The 17,703-nt window shown below is 41.5% G+C and overlaps 1 protein-coding gene across 2 annotated transcripts in view; it reads left to right on the top strand.

The window, feature by feature from the left end:
• itpr2 (inositol 1,4,5-trisphosphate receptor, type 2) overlaps window positions 1-17,703 on the top strand; it is a 61,233-nt gene that overhangs the window by 16,047 nt on the left and 27,483 nt on the right. The window contains exons 14-37 of one of the 2 annotated variants that reach the window (XM_086298276.1): window positions 24-165; window positions 320-478; window positions 1,085-1,257; window positions 1,482-1,601; window positions 1,836-2,021; window positions 2,105-2,356; window positions 2,439-2,586; window positions 2,694-2,844; window positions 3,698-3,885; window positions 3,984-4,107; window positions 4,224-4,281; window positions 4,454-4,619; window positions 4,894-5,061; window positions 5,496-5,582; window positions 5,677-5,802; window positions 5,926-6,048; window positions 6,207-6,407; window positions 6,762-7,013; window positions 7,179-7,304; window positions 7,419-7,547; window positions 7,783-7,903; window positions 8,528-8,709; window positions 9,019-9,161; window positions 9,682-9,790. In XM_086298276.1, the coding sequence (XP_086154402.1) occupies window positions 24-165; window positions 320-478; window positions 1,085-1,257; window positions 1,482-1,601; window positions 1,836-2,021; window positions 2,105-2,356; window positions 2,439-2,586; window positions 2,694-2,844; window positions 3,698-3,885; window positions 3,984-4,107; window positions 4,224-4,281; window positions 4,454-4,619; window positions 4,894-5,061; window positions 5,496-5,582; window positions 5,677-5,802; window positions 5,926-6,048; window positions 6,207-6,407; window positions 6,762-7,013; window positions 7,179-7,304; window positions 7,419-7,547; window positions 7,783-7,903; window positions 8,528-8,709; window positions 9,019-9,161; window positions 9,682-9,790 (3,634 nt within the window). Of the gene's footprint in view, window positions 1-23; window positions 166-319; window positions 479-1,084; window positions 1,258-1,481; window positions 1,602-1,835; window positions 2,022-2,104; window positions 2,357-2,438; window positions 2,587-2,693; window positions 2,845-3,697; window positions 3,886-3,983; window positions 4,108-4,223; window positions 4,282-4,441; window positions 4,620-4,893; window positions 5,062-5,495; window positions 5,583-5,676; window positions 5,803-5,925; window positions 6,049-6,206; window positions 6,408-6,761; window positions 7,014-7,178; window positions 7,305-7,418; window positions 7,548-7,782; window positions 7,904-8,527; window positions 8,710-9,018; window positions 9,162-9,681; window positions 9,791-17,703 lie in introns of both variants that reach the window. The other variant, XM_086298275.1, reaches the window with a different exon arrangement.

Here is a 17,703-nt window from a genome sequence, read left to right as displayed (position 1 = left end):
TATTTCATTCCTGCATATTTCAGGTTTGTGACTAAGCTTTTGGAGGACCTGGTTTACTTTGTGTGTGTGGTGCCCAACAACGGAGAGGACGTTCTGTCTGTGGTCACATCCACGCCCAACCGGGAGCGGCAGAAACTCATGCGGGAACAAAACATCCTTGCCCAGGTCAGGAATATGTAAACACAGGTGCTGATTGGTACTAAGTATTAAAAAAGGCCCCGGTGCAAAAGTCTACTGCAACGAATGATACAGCTAAATTACAATAAAAACATTTTGTGTTCCGTTCTTTATCAGTGCATTGTGGTTTTTGCTTGTCTAGATATTTGGCATCCTGAAGGCTTCATTTACAGATAGTGGCGACGGGCCAATGCTAAGGTTGGAGGAACTGGGAGACCAGCGCTATGCTCACTACAAGTATATGTTCAGCCTGTGCTACAGGATCCTACGCCACTCCCAACAGGACTATCGCAAGAACCAGGTATGTTGTCATGCTGTATATAAGTTGCTGTTTTTGGGTTTGATCAGCTAACCAGTGCGGGGAAAATAATAAAATAATAAAATCATGTAGCAACAAAGTCTCTGGCACTTTGTTGATTTATTTTATTTTATTTTTTTTTTTCAGGCCAGGAAAGTTGTTCTCTGGCCTCCATACAAGCTGATATTGAGTTTTCATTGAGTTGTCATCAGGGTCATTAACAGTGTCAATAAGATGTGAGGTAGCTAAGGATAGAGGTGGCTTTTGACTGAAACCAGTATAGATTCTGCCAGATGGTCTGAAAAAATCTATTGGGGACCCCAACTGATGTGTTAATGGTCGCAATCGAAGTAGTAGGTCTCAAAAAGAAAAATACATGGCAACATTCAGTCAACAATTGTGCTATGATGATCAAAACAGCAAAATGTATGAAAACATTCCCTTCTTTAATTTTATTGCAAATCCAGTTTTTTATTTATTATTATTTATTTTAATAAAACAAAAGTCCTTTGGTGAGTCTCACCCACACACATATATACACACACACTTTTATTTCACCACGTTCTGCATTACGAGTGCTGATAAACGCATGTTTGTTTCCTCATGCAGGAATATATAGCCAAAAAATTCACAATCATGCAGTCTCAGATCGGGTATGAGATTCTGGCTGAAGACACGATCACTGCACTGGTGCACAACAACCGCAAGCTGCTGGAAAAACACATTACAGCCAGAGAGATTGAGACCTTTGTCAACCTGCTGAGGCGCAACAGAGAACCCAGGTCAGTCAAGCAGACCTCCCAAATATTAGACAACCCCAGGGAACAATTACATGGAGGGAAAAAATGCTGGAAAAGTGTTAAATTAGTTCAAATCTTTCTTCCAGCTGCTGCTTACTTACTTGATATCTTTTATTTCTTCTATTTTTATATATACTGGTTAATCTTAAATGTAAATATATATTTGAACAAACCTCGGCATTTCATGTCTGCTCTGCTTTGCACAGATTTCTGGACTATTTGTCTGATCTTTGTGTGTCCAACAAGACGGCCATCCCCATCACACAAGAGCTTATCTGTAAATTCATGCTGAATCCTTCCAATGCAGATATCCTCATCCAGACCAAGTGAGTCACACCTGGTGATTGTTATATTTTAAAATGTCCCGAACCATTAAAAAAAAAAAAAAAAATTCCAATATGTGATGCCTTTGCACAGCGTGCGAGACTGCCGTTTCCTCCAGAGCATCTACCTCTTGTGAAATGTATATTTTCAGCAGCAGCAGCTCTACATCAGTGTGTAAAGTGAGCAGTTTTTCTAGCTACTACTTAATGTCTCACTCGCTCCTTTATCCTTCCAAGACTAATCTCAAACATAGAGTCCAGCAACCTGGAGTCCTCTCTGATACAAGAAGAGGGGGAGGAGGAGGAGGTTTGGCTCTATTGGATCGACAGCAACAAGGAGCCTCATGGCAAATCCATCCGCCACATGGCCCAGGATGCTAAGGCCAGCCACAAGTGTGATGCCGAGATCATTACCTACTACAGGTCTCTTTAACATTCAGTTCCACAAATGCGTGCACAGAAACCATTTTCCCCTTTTTCTGACAATTTCTTCTTCTACTCCACAGATACCAGTTAAACCTGTTTGCTAAAATGTGTCTGGACCGACAGTACCTAGCCATCAACCAGATCTCCAGTCAGCTATCTGTGGATCTGCTCCTGCGGTGCATGTATGACGACTGCCTGCCCTACAACCTCAGAGCCTCCTTTTGCCGCCTCATGTTGCATATGCATGTGGATCGTGACCCACAGGAGTCCGTGGTTCCTGTGCGCTATGCCCGCCTCTGGACCGAGATCCCCTCCAAGATCAACATTAATGAGTGAGCATCTACGTGTTGGGTTATATGTGTTTACAAGTACAATTTGTGAGTGACTACATGTAGATTTTAATGGCTTCAACAGGTTTGAGTATGAGTCAACTGACAGCTCAACGGAGGAAATGAAGAAGAAGTTTGCTCCAACTATGGAGTTTGTGGAAGAATATCTTAAGGATGTGCTAAACCAGGCTCATCCTTTTGAGGAAAAAGCTAAGAATGAACTCACATTGGAGGTAGGATAAACAAAACTTCAGATATAACTTTGGCATGTTTTTTTTTTTTCATTTACTGGTTTTATTGGGTTGTTTTAATGATGGATCATGTTTGATTTCTCTTTCAGGTGGTGAACCTGGCTCGAAATCTGGTTTACTTTGGTTTTTATAGCTTTAGTGAGTTGCTGCGCCTCACGCGCACTCTGCTGTCCATCTTGGATTTTGTCCAGTACCCGGCCAGCCCCTTGAACAAGCTCAGCAAAGGCCCAGAGGCTGGCGGTTAGTGCAGTTATGTGTTTAAATTACTGTATGTGTGTCTTTGAATTTTTTTTTTAATCTAAATTTAAAAAATGCAGAGAACAGAGGAAATGACAGATCTGCTCATGCAATGCAGATAGAATTTAAACAAAAATTAAAACTTTTAAGATTGGTGAACAGACTGGTAGATACAAATGGTGTTGAGGTTTAATGACATGAAAACACTAACTATATATTAACTTTTCTTCAGCTGGAGAAACATCTGGGTCATCTACGATGCTGTGAAAAAGTTTTTGCCCCTTTCCTTTTTTCATAGGTTTTCAGAATATCTGTCACCCCTTATATTTTAAACAACTTGTAAAATCACGCAAAGATAACCAGTTTAAATAGAAAATGCAGTTTTTAAATTATGATTTTAATTAACTGAGTGGAGAAAAAGATATCCAAACCCACCTGCCCTGTGTGAAAAAGCAATTGCCACCTAAGCCTAATAACTGGTTTTGCCACTCTTTGCAACAAGAGCTGCAATCAAGTGTTTGCGATACCTGCCAAAAAAAAAAAGGGGTTTATCACAGTTAATTCATGATTCATGATTTGTCATTAATGTGACTATATGTGAAAAAGTAATTCATTTATTATTCATTACTTTTTCACATGGGGCAGGTAGGTTTGGATAGCTTAAAGTTTTATGATGTGAAATGTGACAAATATGCTGAAAACACTAAGAAATCAAGAAGAGGCAAATACTTTTTCATAGCTGTGTAGCATTTTGTTTCTCTTGACTTTCCTAGCTTTTAATGAACGTAATCTAACTTCAATTGACTTGACACACACAAACACATAATGAGACATGTATAAATCTTATTTTCTTTAGGCAACAATGTCCTGCGAACGATCCACGGTGTTGGTGAAATGATGACTCAGATGGTGATGAGTCGAGGTGTGCCACACATCCTCCCTGACTCTCCTCCTTCTCTACGCTATGGGAAGGTGCTCTTCCTGCCTGAAAATGAGGATTTGATGGTGATGGACACAAAACTAAAGATCATCGAGATCCTGCAAGTCAGTGGCACTTCTATATGTTCTGCTTACCATCACTGCTGCATTTTCTTTTTCCAGTGCTTGACACTTTTTTTGTGAACTTTGTTTTTTTCTGACAGTTCATCTTGAGTGTGAGGTTGGATTACAGGATCACATACTTACTGTCGATCTACAAGAAAGCGTTTGGGGACAGGGCCTTAACTGACAGCTCGATGTCTTTGGCCGATGTGCCTCCAATAACACGTGAGACTTTCCTCTCTTACCGTGCAAATGCAGAAAAGTTATTTATTACATTATCCTGTGTTAATTACTGCAGTCTGCTCACGTCACTTTTTCTTTCATTTTATTTTTGTCTTCAGCTTGTGAACCTGACATAGATGAGATTGTACAAAAAGCAGAGAGCATGTTTGTAGAAAGGTAGGTGAACATGTGCCTATTTATTGACTCCGCATGATTTGTTAGGGCATTTATGCCTTTATTAGATTGACAGTAGAGACAGACAGGAAATGTATGCCAGTGTTTTTTAATATGCTTTCAAACATTCAGATAAAGCAAATTAAAATTTAAATATGCACAGCTCTGACTTCAGCTCTGAGTGGAGCGCGGTGGAGCTGGACGGTGAGGATGGCCGGACATTTTTGAGGGTTCTGATCTATCTCATCATGCAAGATTACCCCCCACTGGTATCTGGGTCTCTGCAGCTCCTCTTTAAACACTTCAGTCAGAGATCTGAGGTGCTGGAGGCCTTCAAACAGGTAACAACAAAGCAGTTGCACTTTCTGAGTTAAGCGATTATTTTTTTCAGTACTGGTTGATGTAATCAGTTTGGAGGAGGAGTGTTCTCTAAAGAGGCAACAGCTCTAAAATGCATCACTAAGAGATTCCTCAGATGAAAAAAAAACTGCCTCAGAGCCAGTTTGACTCCAAAGTGGTACACAGAGACTTATTAGAAGATAGAAATTTCTTTTGGTTATACATATTTTAGGAATATCCCTGACTGACTCTTCATTGTGCGCGTGTGTGTCTTAGGTGCAGCTGCTCGTGTCAGAGCAGGATGTAGAGAACTACAAGCAGATCAAGTCGGATCTGGACCAGCTGCGTCTGACCGTTGAGAAGTCAGAGCTGTGGGTGGAGAAGAGTGTAGTCTACACCGGTGAAGAACTTGCTGCCAAGATGGCCAAAGAGCCAAACACTGAGGTGCTGTGCTCGTATTTAAAAGTAAAGCATCTAGAAGCAACATCTAAAAGTAACGTTTTAGAATTGGATATGACATTTTCAGCTCTCTCAGAAATTACTGTTTGTGTTAAATGGGCCATCAGTAATTCTTCTGCACTGTAAATGGTTTCGATGATTGTTGTTTTTTCTTCACAGCTAATGAAAAAGTCCAACTGTTCTGTTAGCTTAATTAGTAAAAAATGTCTGACTTCACAGGGAACTGCATTTAGGCACTTGTGTGTGACAAATTTTTATTTTTACTGTTATTTTTAGAGCATCTCCGTGAGTGCTGGAAGTCTTTGAACACACTTTAATAACTCACTGAGATGGGATAAGATTGTTTCATATTAAAAACAGACCTGTTTTAAAGTGGACATTGAGCACAACTGTTTTCACATGTCTCATGTCTCTCTCAGGAGGCTGTTCTGAGCCCAGTGCAGGATGGGGAAAGTAAACCTCAGATTGACGGTAACAAGGCAAACAACTATAAAATAGTAAAAGAGGTGCGCTGCACATCCTTATCTCAAGTGTGTTCCTGTAAAATGTCTGTTGGGCTCTTGTGCATCTGAGAAAAAAATTTGTGGGTCTCATCTATAGATCCTGCTGCGGCTCAGTAAGCTGTGTTACGGCAACAAGAAGAGTCGCGTGCAGCAGCAGAGGCTGCTGAAGAACATGGGAGCTCATACAGTGGTGCTGGACCTGCTGCAGATCCCTTATGAGAAGGTAAGCCGTGTACACAACAGCCAGTTCAATGATTTTCTGCTTCACTCTGTGTGCAACATAGTTACTGGATGTCTTCCTGATTCTCTAATCATCTTTTATTTCCCCGGTGCCATGTTCTCACAGAGTGATGACAAGATGAATGACATCATGACCCTGGCACATACATTTCTCCAAAACTTTTGCAAAGGAAACCATCAGAATCAAGTTCTCCTACATAAACAGCTGAACCTCTTCCTCACTCCAGGGGTGTGTAGACATGACTATGCTCCACTTTTTCTCATGCTGGCATACCTTTGGGTGCCCTCTTTCTAGTAGTGCGACAGCCGTATGGTTTCTTTTGATGAATGATTCAGTGTGCCGTTTAAGTGAACGTTATCATCTTCACAACTTTTGCTTTTCTCCAGCTGCTGGAAGCTGAGACGATGCGCCACATCTTTATGAACAACTACCAGCTGTGCAATGAGATCAGTGAGCGGGTGGTCCATCATTTTGTCCACTGCATCGAAACGCACGGAAGACATGTTCAGTACCTCAAGTTTTTGCAAACCATTGTGAAGGCTGATACAAAATATGTAAAGAAATGTCAGGACAAAGTCATGACAGAGGTTTGTTTTTATTGTTTGTTTTTTGTGTGAAAAATGGGAAAAAAATAATCTTATGAACAGGAAACACTCATGTGGAAGTTCTCCAAATCAGTTATCATGTATTTTTCTTAATAACTGCAGCCACTCATCTAACTGGTTATTTAAATTTAACATGTGACAGATTGTTATTACTAATCATAACATTTCATGTTTGGTTTTCACTGAACTTGAGAAGATGAGAATACTTGCGCACTACACAAAGAATCAATTATAAATTGAAAGGCTTTTTTTGATGCTTACTTTTAAATGAATGCCGGTGTGCGAGACTCTTCCTTAAACCTTTCTTCTTCTTGGGTTCTCTGTTTGCGTTTCCAGCTGGTGAACGCTGGTGAGGACGTGCTGGTGTTCTACAACGACCGCTCGTCTTTCCAGGTGTTGTTGCAAATGATGGGCTCTGAGCGGGAGCGGGCCGATGAGTATGGAGCTCTGGCGTATCATAACACACTCGTGGAGCTGCTGGCTGCCTGTACCGAGGGAAAGAACGTCTACACTGAGCTGAAATGCAATTCCCTGCTGCCGCTGGATGACATTGTTAAAGTTGTCACTGATGTGAATTGCATACCAGAGGTAGTGACCAGATAGTTTTACGACACAATAAGAATGCACATTGAGGTGTAGGGTAAAGATAAATAATATCGCCATCCTTCTGTAAAGACATTTTTGGTTATGTTTCAGTGCTGTGTGCCTTCAAAAACTAATTGGACATTGCTTTTTCTAATTTCTCGCCCTAAGGTCAAAACTGCTTATGTGAACTTTGTGAATCACTGCTATGTGGACACAGAGGTCGAAATGAAGGAGATCTACACCTCCTCCCATATCTGGAAGCTCTTTGATAATTTCCTGGTGGACATGGCCAGTGTAAGTCAGGTTCATTCACCTCTTTTTCTTTCCTTATGAGCCTGTGTATGTGTCAAGACTATTGCATAAGAAATGATAATAGACATATTCCTCTTCATGATTTTTGTAATTTAGGTGTGCAACACTACAACGGAGCGTAGCCATGCAGATCTAGCCCTGGAGAAGTATGTGACGGAGACGGTGATGGCCATTGTCAAGGGTTTCTTCAGCTCTCAGTTCTCTGTTAATCACTCTAACCTACAGGTATCTCTTCACCCCTGACAAGCATGCAAATGTCATGGATTTGGATAACTTTATGGTGAACATATTTAATAAAGATTGAGTTATTTTTTTTTTTAGCAGTAATGCAGTAATGACCTCAGAGACATTCAATTTTCAAGTCATGCCATCTGATTGTTCCTCTGTATTTCTCTGTGGTTATGCCTTTTTAAGTTAAAGCATCCTGCTAGTTCTTCTTCTTCTTTTATTTAACATGTAGACAAACCAGTCTATCTTCATCAAGCTCCTCCAGTCAGCCTTCCGGATTTACAACTGCACATGGCTCAGCTCAGCTCAGAAGGCTAATATTGAGAGTTGTATCAAAACACTGTCCGATGTGGGTGAGTGATGCAACTTTGCTCTTCAGCCTCGATAGGAGATGGTTTCATTACTTCACATTCACTGTATATTTAAAAAGTTTTAATCCATATCTTACAGTGCATATGCTGATCTGAATTTTTACCAATATTTATTGCTGTAATGTTGCTTTTCAATTGTCCTTTATTTTACTTATTATATGACATAATCGTGTGCAGCACAGTTCCATTGTCCTTTGCTGGATCAGCCAAAGTTAGGCTTTGGTTGCATTTGAGGTTGAAACATATTTGAAAAAGAGATCTTTCACAACACCTCCACGCAGTCCTATAAAAACTAAGTACACCCTGTGACTCAGTAGCTTGAGGAACCGCTTTTAGCAGCTATACCTTGAAGTAACTAGTTTCTGTATGACTTTAACAATCTCTGACATCATTGTGGAAGAATTTTGCCCCGTTCTATTTTATTTTATTTTTTTATTTTTTTTTTACAGTGTTGCTTCACTCCATTGACGTTTGCAAGCAGTACTTGGTGTGTGCTTAGTTTTCCATAGGGCTGCATAGAGTCCTGTGAAAGCCTCCCTTTTCGCATGACTGTAAAGTTAAGCTCACAATGACATCTCCTACATGTTCTACGTGTTCTTCCTTCAGCTAAGGCACGGTCCATAGCCATCCCTGTTGATCTGGACAGCCAGGTCAACACTTTGTCTCTCAAGTTCCATAGTAATATGGTGCAGCGGGCAGCTAAAGATTGGAGGATCTCTGCACGTACACGACCTCGCAAGGAGCCACTGGGTGGGCCTGACTATAAGAACATCATAGAGAAGCTGCAGGTGAACCTTTATTCTAACACTGGGAGTCTACATCTATGCTAGCAGCTCTGACACTGCAGTGCTTTGAGTCTATGATAATGTGCAACATGCTCAAGAAGGAATATTAGGCAAATGAACATTTTGATCTAACGACTGTGCTAAGCTGTTAGAATTTATCCTCTGGGTATATAGAAAGTTTCAATAGTCACAGTAGTGGCCTGACAAACTGACATTGCCATCCCTTGAAATTACGTAATGTATGAACATGCATGCTCATCAGCACTACAGTCTCTGCTGCAGCATTTTTAATGCATCTGTTGTGTTGTGCAGGGGGTTGTGTCCCATCTGGAGGAGCAGTTCAGTCCAAAGGTTCAGGCAGAGTTTTCTGTGCTGGTGGATGTTCTGCACAGCCCAGAACTGCTGTTTCCAGAGCCTGCTCGTTTACGCTGTGAGGGTGGAGCTTTTATGTCCAAGTAAGCAGCTCTCTATAAACTGTCCTTAGAACAAAGACAGCCTGCAGGCCACATTTTAAAGTGTTTGTCTGACCATTGGGAAAACTAGCAGCATGACTAAGTTAGTATTTGGAGTTATTTGCAGTTTTTGACAATGTTTTTTTCACCTTTTTATCAGCTGTGTAGATGCTGGAAAAGTCAAAAAAGAATAAACTTGCAAAACACACTTTAAATGATAAATGAACATCATTGCATAGAGCCACATTCAGCTTTAAATGAAGTGAATGAGAGCATGGTAGCAAAAAAGTCAGTATTTGTGGCAGTGGCCTGCATGAATTGACAAATACATTTTGTAAAAAATACTCAGACACATCATCAAACCTCTGAGGGTGCTCTCACTATTTCTTCTCTATGACACCCTCTGGGAACAGAGAGGGAGATTTCACCTGCGGTGATCATTAAAGCGTGGCCTTGTTTTGTGAGCAAGCGAGTGCATTAACCAGAAACCAAAATGACGCAGCAACTCTTATCGCTCTTCCAGACTAATCAAACACACCAAGAAGCTGATGGACAAAGAGGATAAATTGTGTCTGAAGATCCTGAAGACGCTCAGAGAGATGCTGGAAAAGAAGGAAAGCTTTGAGCAATCTGTGAGTACATGACACTTTAGGTGACTTTAACAAGTTCACCAAGTGAATGGTTTTAGGATGTCACATTCACCTTTGCATACAAGTTACATTACGTGAGTGAGAACATCCAAAAGTTTGCTTTGGATTTATCCTCAACTTCATGTGTTGGCAATGCTGTGCTCCTATAGCAGTGCAGCGTAGTGCTTGTTTTCTCTCAGGTCTGTCAGCCCAGAGCCCAGACTCCCCTTCATCAGTATGCTGTGGGCCTTTCTGTGTTACATAAGGCAGGGAGGCACTTGAGGACACACTCACACTGAGAGGGAGAAAAGGAAGGAGGAAGTAAAGGAAGGAGGAGGTGGTGGTGGGGGAACGCACTGAACAAACAAATCAATACTGCAGCGAGTTGGGGGTACAGGAGCCCCTGTCCTGCTGCACCTCCCTCTCAGCCAGAGGCCCGGGAAGTGAATGACTAGAGTTGGTAGGATGACACGCAAATTTGTGTAGAGGAGACTCAAAGAGGTGGCTACGTGTGCGAGAGCGCGCATGTTTGTTCACATTGACAGGGGTGGAAGGTGAGGGCCAAAGTACAAAAACATCAAGCCTGTAATTACTTCTTGCTCCAGCTGTGTGGCGAGAGAAGGTGCCAGTCTGAAGTTCACACAGGATGCACCGTTCCTGTAAAAGACCTTTTATCAGTTCGCACAAAAACATGACATGGCCTGTTTTAATCGTCCACTGCTTTGCTCAGTTTGCAGCTCCATTTGTCTTGTTTTAAAGAAAAGTGGTAGGAAAGCACGTTTGCATGTTTCATGCATGCATGTGATTATTATTAGTCCACTTAAGGCACAGCTTATTAAAGCAGAACAAATGTATGTTCTTTTACCTTCTATTTCAGTATAATGGTACTACTAATACTGTCAGGACTACGTTGCTCAATATAGTACACGGCAACTTGTTTGACTTCCAGCTGCTTGAGGAGTCAGAGTTTTGCTTTTCCTTTTTGTGTTTGTATTGTGTGTCAGTCAGCCAAGCTATGTGTTTTTTTTTTTGTTTTTGTTTTTTTGGAGCGCTTTTTTTATTTTTTTTATTTGAAAGGCAAATGATTCAACAGTTGTGTGGAACAAGATAAGAGGAATTCAAAGTGGAAAAACAGTCACTTTTTTTTAAAAGCGGCTTGGAGAAGCCAGACAGTGCGGTAACGATATGTGAAATGTCAGTTTGTGTAGGTGTGCATGAGTGTGCTCGAGCATGTATTTGCGGCCTCTCTTTGTCATATCCGCGTAGCCCTGAGTGTGGAGCTGCAGCCTTACTGCACGAGAGAGAGAGAAAAACGATTGATGGAAATAATGAGAGAGAGAGGGAGGCAGGCAGGCAAGCAGACAGACAAAAACAGAAGGAGAGAGACAGAGTGACAGCAAAGGCAGTAGAGGTTGGTGGCTCCCCTGGGGTGCAATGAGTGGGTGGAGGAGAGTGAGTGAAAGAGATGGAGGGAGAGTCATTGAGGGAGCGAGGGAAGCAGCCATGTGAGGAGCCATGTGAGTGAAAGAGAAAAAAAAGTGGGCAGCGGCTGCAGGGATAGGGATTGGAGAGAAGCAGAGTCTGCTCAGTCCATGAGGAGACAGGGCAGGGGGTGCGCTTACGTAACAGCCTGCAGTGGCTGAGCCAGCGTCACGTGTACCACCACGTTCTCCCTCCCTCCCTGCTTACTCTCACTCTCCTGTCCGCTTGCTGCCGCTGTCTTCCTCCTTTGCTCCCTCTACGCTTTATCTTAGTCTGTGGCAGTCTGTCTGCCCGCCTGAGTATTATAATATTATTTTTTTTGTCTCGCTCACACCTGCTCCCACCCAGGCCCTGCTCAGGTGTTTGCCTTGATCAGAGAGGGCAAGATCTGCAGTAACTGCACAGAGATGTGTTGGCTCTGGCTGCTGCATGTCACTTGTTTTGGCTGTCAGTAAAAGGCCACTTTAAATGTTTGTGCTCTCACTTGCCCTCAGGAAGTCTATGTTGTATTGTTCGGGGTAAAAAGTTTAGTGATTTATTTAGCTTTCGTTCCTTTTCTAAGGTGGATATCAGTCAGGACTACTTATAAAAATAAACAAATAAATAAATAGAAAACCTAATGATCTGCGCTTTTCTTTCCTTTAATGAAGTGAAGCAATTCTCCAAAACTGCTGAGCACTGTAGATTTTAATGGCACACATTTGATGCCAGCCAGTATTTACAACGCAAGGAAACGCTCATGTGTTTTTTAATAGTTTTTTTTCGCCAACAATGGGAGGCTGTTGAAAGAGAAGGATGTAAACGCCTTCGGCTACACAGAGAATACTTCATAATAGGATCAGCTGGTTGCTGGTTTCAGGGATTTGTTAGCAATAAGATATTTTTTTAAATCCTTGCAGTTACAAATGTTAGCAGCCTGTGATTAAACTTTTACTAGCCTGTATTTAAGATATTTTTTAAATTGATATAGACGTATGCATAAGTATGTAAACAAGTGACATAGGAATAAAAAACCAGCTAATTATATAATCTAAACCACTCTCACGTGGTTTCTTTTTCCTCTCTCTATCACACTCATCTGTCATTCACACGATGTCTGTCTGTCTCTCATTCTGTCTTGCTTGCCAAGTTTCACACCACCTGCCCAAGGCAAAGCAGATTTACAGATTACCACCCTCTCGATGCTAAGCGCATCACACACAAACGCACACGTAGATGCAAGGACTCAGACTCACACACACTCCCAGGCATGCAGTGTCATGCTGGCTTGCCCTGCGTGAGCTCATACTGCAGGCCTTTTCTTGTTTGTCTGTCTGATGGGAATCATGATGGACCATGCCTTTAGGTTTTCTAGGTGGAGAGGGTCAGGCAGGCAGAGAGCTGCGTGAGCTCATGCGTACATTGTAAAGGTTGACCTTTGGCTGGACTCTGGCTGAGACAGCATGCTGAGTTGAGTCAGAAAGTTGGAGATTGCAGAGGTCTAACCAAAATAGTTTTGATTTGTGAAGTTTAACTTATCTAATACAAAAAAAGTGTTTATTTTGCTGCGTGAACTTGTGCTGAGGAGGTTCTACTCAGTTCCTCTTGCCCTTGCTTCCCTCGATCCATCAGCCAGGTGTCTGTTAGGGGAGCATTATGCTTTGGTTTCCATGGCGATGAGGGATTAGGACACGTTGTTTTGTCTAGTCTGGCCGTGACTGGGCGCTGGAGGTCTGTGTACACCATGTAGAGATGCCTCCAGAACTGGAGCACGATGCCTGCTGAACTCTTTTAGTTCCAAGCAGAGAGAGACAGAGAGAAAGTTTCACTTGTACTGCAAGAAGATATCCTTCTAGAATCTAAAACACTGAATTATACTTATTTGAACTTAGAAATAATCTTCCTGTGGGTTGAGCAAAAATATTTCAGTTGCTCCAGTTGTTCTTATAAAACCTTGAACATGGGTGGATAATTATTTTTAACCCTGTGTAGCTTTATAAAATCTGCAAGTTGAAGATGCTTGAAACTAGACCATCACGTTCATTTGTCGGACTCCTTTCTTGTTTAGTTCTGGCTGAAAAATTACTTTTAAATCACTGATTTACCTTGACACGAGCAACATAACAAATGTATTATGTGTGCAATGAGATTATTTACCTTTGAGATTTTCTAAAAAGAGATTGTCTTTATTTTTAGCATGCAGGAATTTTGAGGTTTTGAGTTACCTACGTATGGTATCTAAGTGTTTCTATGAATCTCAGTGGTTTTCAGTGTAAACAGAGTTTCACAAGTTCATAGTGTGTTGTTAGGTCACTTGTAGTCTGAGAGGCACATGACAAGAAAAGAGCCGGAATGACATGAATTTGAAATTGTGTTTGCGTTTATTGCTCATAGCTGGTGGACAACACGACACAAACCATCCAGTGATGATATAATACTCAAGACAAACAAGAGTCTGGTGAAGAACACTGTGTGTTTCAGTTAGCGTTCAGTATCTGCTTCAGTTTTTGATTCATTTCTTATGTCATGGTATCTCACATGTGCTCACACCTCTGTTAAAGCCTTTTATTACAGGGTGGACAAAAAAATGCTTTATTAACCATTTATCCTTAGAAGGATCTGAGCACCTGAACCGTATTTGATTGGAATAAATGCAATATTCCTTACTCTGTCTCTCAAAAATAAACGTCAGCATCTCGAGGGTGTGTCATCAGTAACCAGCAGCTTAGAATAAGGGAAAAGTTTGAGCCGCTGCAATTGATAGACTCAAAGTCCGTGGATCACAAAAATCAGATGGCCCCATGCTCTCTGAGAACCATGAGTGATTCTGCCAAATGTAATCTTATTTTTATGCTGATGTAATTTTTCAGAAGCCTCATGGCTGAAACATAAGCTCTCAAAAATTATTATGTTTTCCCCATGCTTGCCTTTTTATGTCGACTAAATTGCCCGAGTTCCAGTGAGGCAGGCAAAACAGATGAGCCTTGTTTGCCAGTCAGCTTATCTTCAGCATCATAGTCTCCTTAATAAACTCAATCAGTACATAATGATATTAGTGAATAACACATAACACGTCCACCGTAAACCCGCTGGTTAAAAGTCAGGCCTTCCCTAAAGCAGACCTGTTACTGAATGCTTGTTTACTTGTTTATGCTTGTATTTCCCTGAATCGTTCTCACCAATTGCTCTCACATGTGGGCTTAATTTGTTTTGCTGATGTGCTTGTTTGTTGGGTAAAAGCATTTCATGCGCTGTGGAACTGCAGCTTGAAATCATAAATGGCACCACTTGATGCGCGTGTGTCTTCCAGGATTCCAGATACCATTTGTAACCTCTTGGCCTTGCACGCAGCGCTCCACAGCTACTTCTGAACATGTCATATTCAGCAGCAGGTAAAAGAGATGGGATGAAATGCAAATATGCAGACATGGTTCACCCTAATGGACTTGACTAATGGCAAGAGTTTTAGGTAATCCTGAGCTCATCCAGCCACAATTTCACCAAAGAATGATGAACCCAGTGATCTCAGTTATGGGTGGCAGTTGCACACCACCCTATGTTCCCTCGTGTTTTGTTTTTCATCTGCGCTCCTGTTGTGTTTGTGGTAGAATAGCAGAAAAATGTGAAATAATGAAATACATTTTAATTTATTTTCTTTTTAAAAAATAATAAATATCTTGGAGAAAACACTTTATAAAACATATTGATATGGATTTTATTATGACAGGTTCCCACTTTAAGCTTTTCATTTCTCCTTCAGCTCCAAGCTCGCCTTAGAGACAACAGAAATTTTTATTAGATTGCATGCAGCGCGTGCTTTTAAACTGTACATGATAAGATCGAATTTCCCTTTGAGTTTTTGTATAACAGAAGGTAGATTTTCAGTTTGACACTGTACTGATCAGTGTATTGACTGAAGTAACATAAGCTTTGTGATGGTGAAGTTGCTGGTCTCTCACAGCCTGTGGGGAAACTGTGCTATGCCACTGTGTGCTTGAGTCATTCTGTTCATAAAAGACCGACTCGGATTCCTCTGTGGAGGAAAAAAGTAAGACTGTTAGTCTTCCACCCCTCTCATCTCAACCTTGTTTGGGGAACATTGTCCTCCTGCACTGCCTGACACGCTGCTGCAGTTGACCTTATCAGAGCTCAGCAGCTCTAACTTCTCCATCCAGGCAGTGTATGTCCTGGTTTACAGCTGCTACTGCCCTCTGATGCCTGCATGAGTTTTCAGACCACCTAAAGAAGCACAGAACAGGCGGTGTCTTTTTATCCATGCTTCTCACCGGAGTTACAGGAATCTGTAGACAGCAGAGCTGCGAGAGGTGGTGGGGGGGAGTGAAGCTGGAGGTGGGGATCGGCAGCTCATCCTCAGCTTGGACACCAGAGCCGCAGTGTGGCGTGCCGGTGCACATTTTAAAACACCACGACTGTCTGCTCATTGCTAGGTTTTGTTTGTTCCTCTCCTCCTCCTCCTGCCACCCTCCTCTTACTTTTGTCAGTTCTCTCTCTCTCTCTCTCTCTCTCTCTCTCTTGCTCCCCCCCCTCTCTCTCTCTCGGCTCTTACATCACCTGACTAGAGTTTTTCTTGTCAATGCAGCAACAAGCAGATGAGTCAGGCAGGGCTGACTCTTCTCTACTGCCATCCTGCTTCCTCTATCCTCTCCTTTCTCTCTGCAGACCTAGCAGTGTGCTGGCTGCAGTGTGTGCCAGCACACTGCATCACCCAGAGGGGAGACAAAAAAATCCCCCCAAAAACCTGTCACCACCCCCACCTTTCAACTTCTCCCTACAAGAGGGAAAAGGGGAAAGTCAAACATGTTTAGTTTGCAAGGGAGCATGCAGTGGGATGCATTGCCTTATAGAGTGTAGTGCTGAGGTTGGAGATGCACTGGGATTGTGTCTGTGTAGTGGTGTGTGGAAATGAGAGACACTGACTCAATGGATCCTCACCTTCAGTTCAAGAAGTGTGTGCGTGCACGTGTGTGTACGTGCGTGTGTGTGTCTATGTGGGTGTGTGTCTGTGTTTCTGTGAGACATCTCAGCCAGACAGTGCAGGCAGACAAGTGTCTCTGCTGACTGCAGATGAGATAGAGTGTTTACTGACACAGGGAGCATCAGCTACACGTGCTCATCCACATCTTTGCTCTTCGGTACACTTAGTTTGAGGATGCTTAGCTGAACTGTATCTGGCCAGCCTCTGTGATGAGACATAGAGGTACCTCGTTTGCCTGATGCCTTGATATTGTATAATTAGACCTTTTCTTTTTTAAGGTTGCAGTTTGGAGCTTTTTTTTTAAAAAAAAGAAAAAAAGAAATCCCATTATTTCTGCTTGATAATTCAGTTTCATTTTGGATGAACCACACTACATTTGACACATCCAAATGCACCCAAAATTTTATAAGAAGCAACTACTTACAACTTACAATGGCAGCTACACAAATGAGTCATATACATCTGAATACTAATTAGCTGTATGTGTCAGCTTTAAAGGAGGTGTGACAATCACAGCAGGGAAACTTGCAAAGGAACAAAGAGACCAGACAATTGCTGAACTGCTGGTGCGTCAGTCACAAACTGCAAAATTCTGAAATGTATAATAAAGGAAATGCATTTATTTTCATGCAAGTATTAGGATAAATGGAATGGGAAAAATTTCCATTAAATGTCTATAGGGTTGTAGGTCAGGTGAGGTGAGGTGACTTGTCTAACCAACAATGCCAGTCAGTGAATAAATCAATCCTTCTTTGTATAGGACCTTTCATGAAGGTTGACGCAGTTCAAAGTGCTTCATAGATGATTCAACATAAAAGCTACATAAAAAGAATTAAAAGTACCAAATATAAAACAAGATTTACAATATAAGTAAACTAAAAGGACAGTTAAAGAAAGAAATTGGTTGTTACTAATCGTTCAGAGCACGCACCAAATATTCACATTATTGAAGCAGGAGTCAGAACTTTTACTGAAACTTTGAATTAATTAATGTTAACACCTAATGAACAATTTCAGCTTTTAGTTATTTTATAGCCTAAAGGTTGCATAATTACAGCCTAAAAATGATCACATATATTCAAAACTATTAGGTACACCTGTTCAGCTGCTTGGTAATGCAAATATCTCATCAGCCAGTCATGTGGCAGCGACCTGATGGCAACCTGCCCGATGTTCAATCTTACGTCCTTCTGACTTTCCTTCTGAGTCTTTGGAAGTCTTTGCACTTCCACTGGATCTCTGGACTACAAACTCTCTCTCTACTTTTAAATTGTGTCTTAAAACCCATCCATTCAGAATTGCATATTCTTCACCATGACTCCGTCTTAGTCTATTTTTATCTTACTTAGCTTTTATACTTACATACTTTATCTTATGTTTTTATTTTGTTGTACTAATGTAAGGTGACCTTGAGGATCCTCAACAGGCGCCTATAAATAAAATGTATTATCATTATTAT

The sequence above is a fragment of the Aulonocara sp. 'chitande type north' Nkhata Bay genome, linkage group LG7 (genome assembly GCF_057382095.1).
Source record: "Aulonocara sp. 'chitande type north' Nkhata Bay isolate Kocher_YH1m ecotype deep benthic linkage group LG7, A_spYH_male_GT1.1, whole genome shotgun sequence".
Taxonomy (NCBI): Eukaryota; Metazoa; Chordata; class Actinopteri; order Cichliformes; family Cichlidae; genus Aulonocara; species Aulonocara sp. 'chitande type north' Nkhata Bay.
The sequence above is the reverse complement of the archived record's forward strand: the minus strand, read 5'-3'. Positions and strand labels throughout refer to the sequence as shown.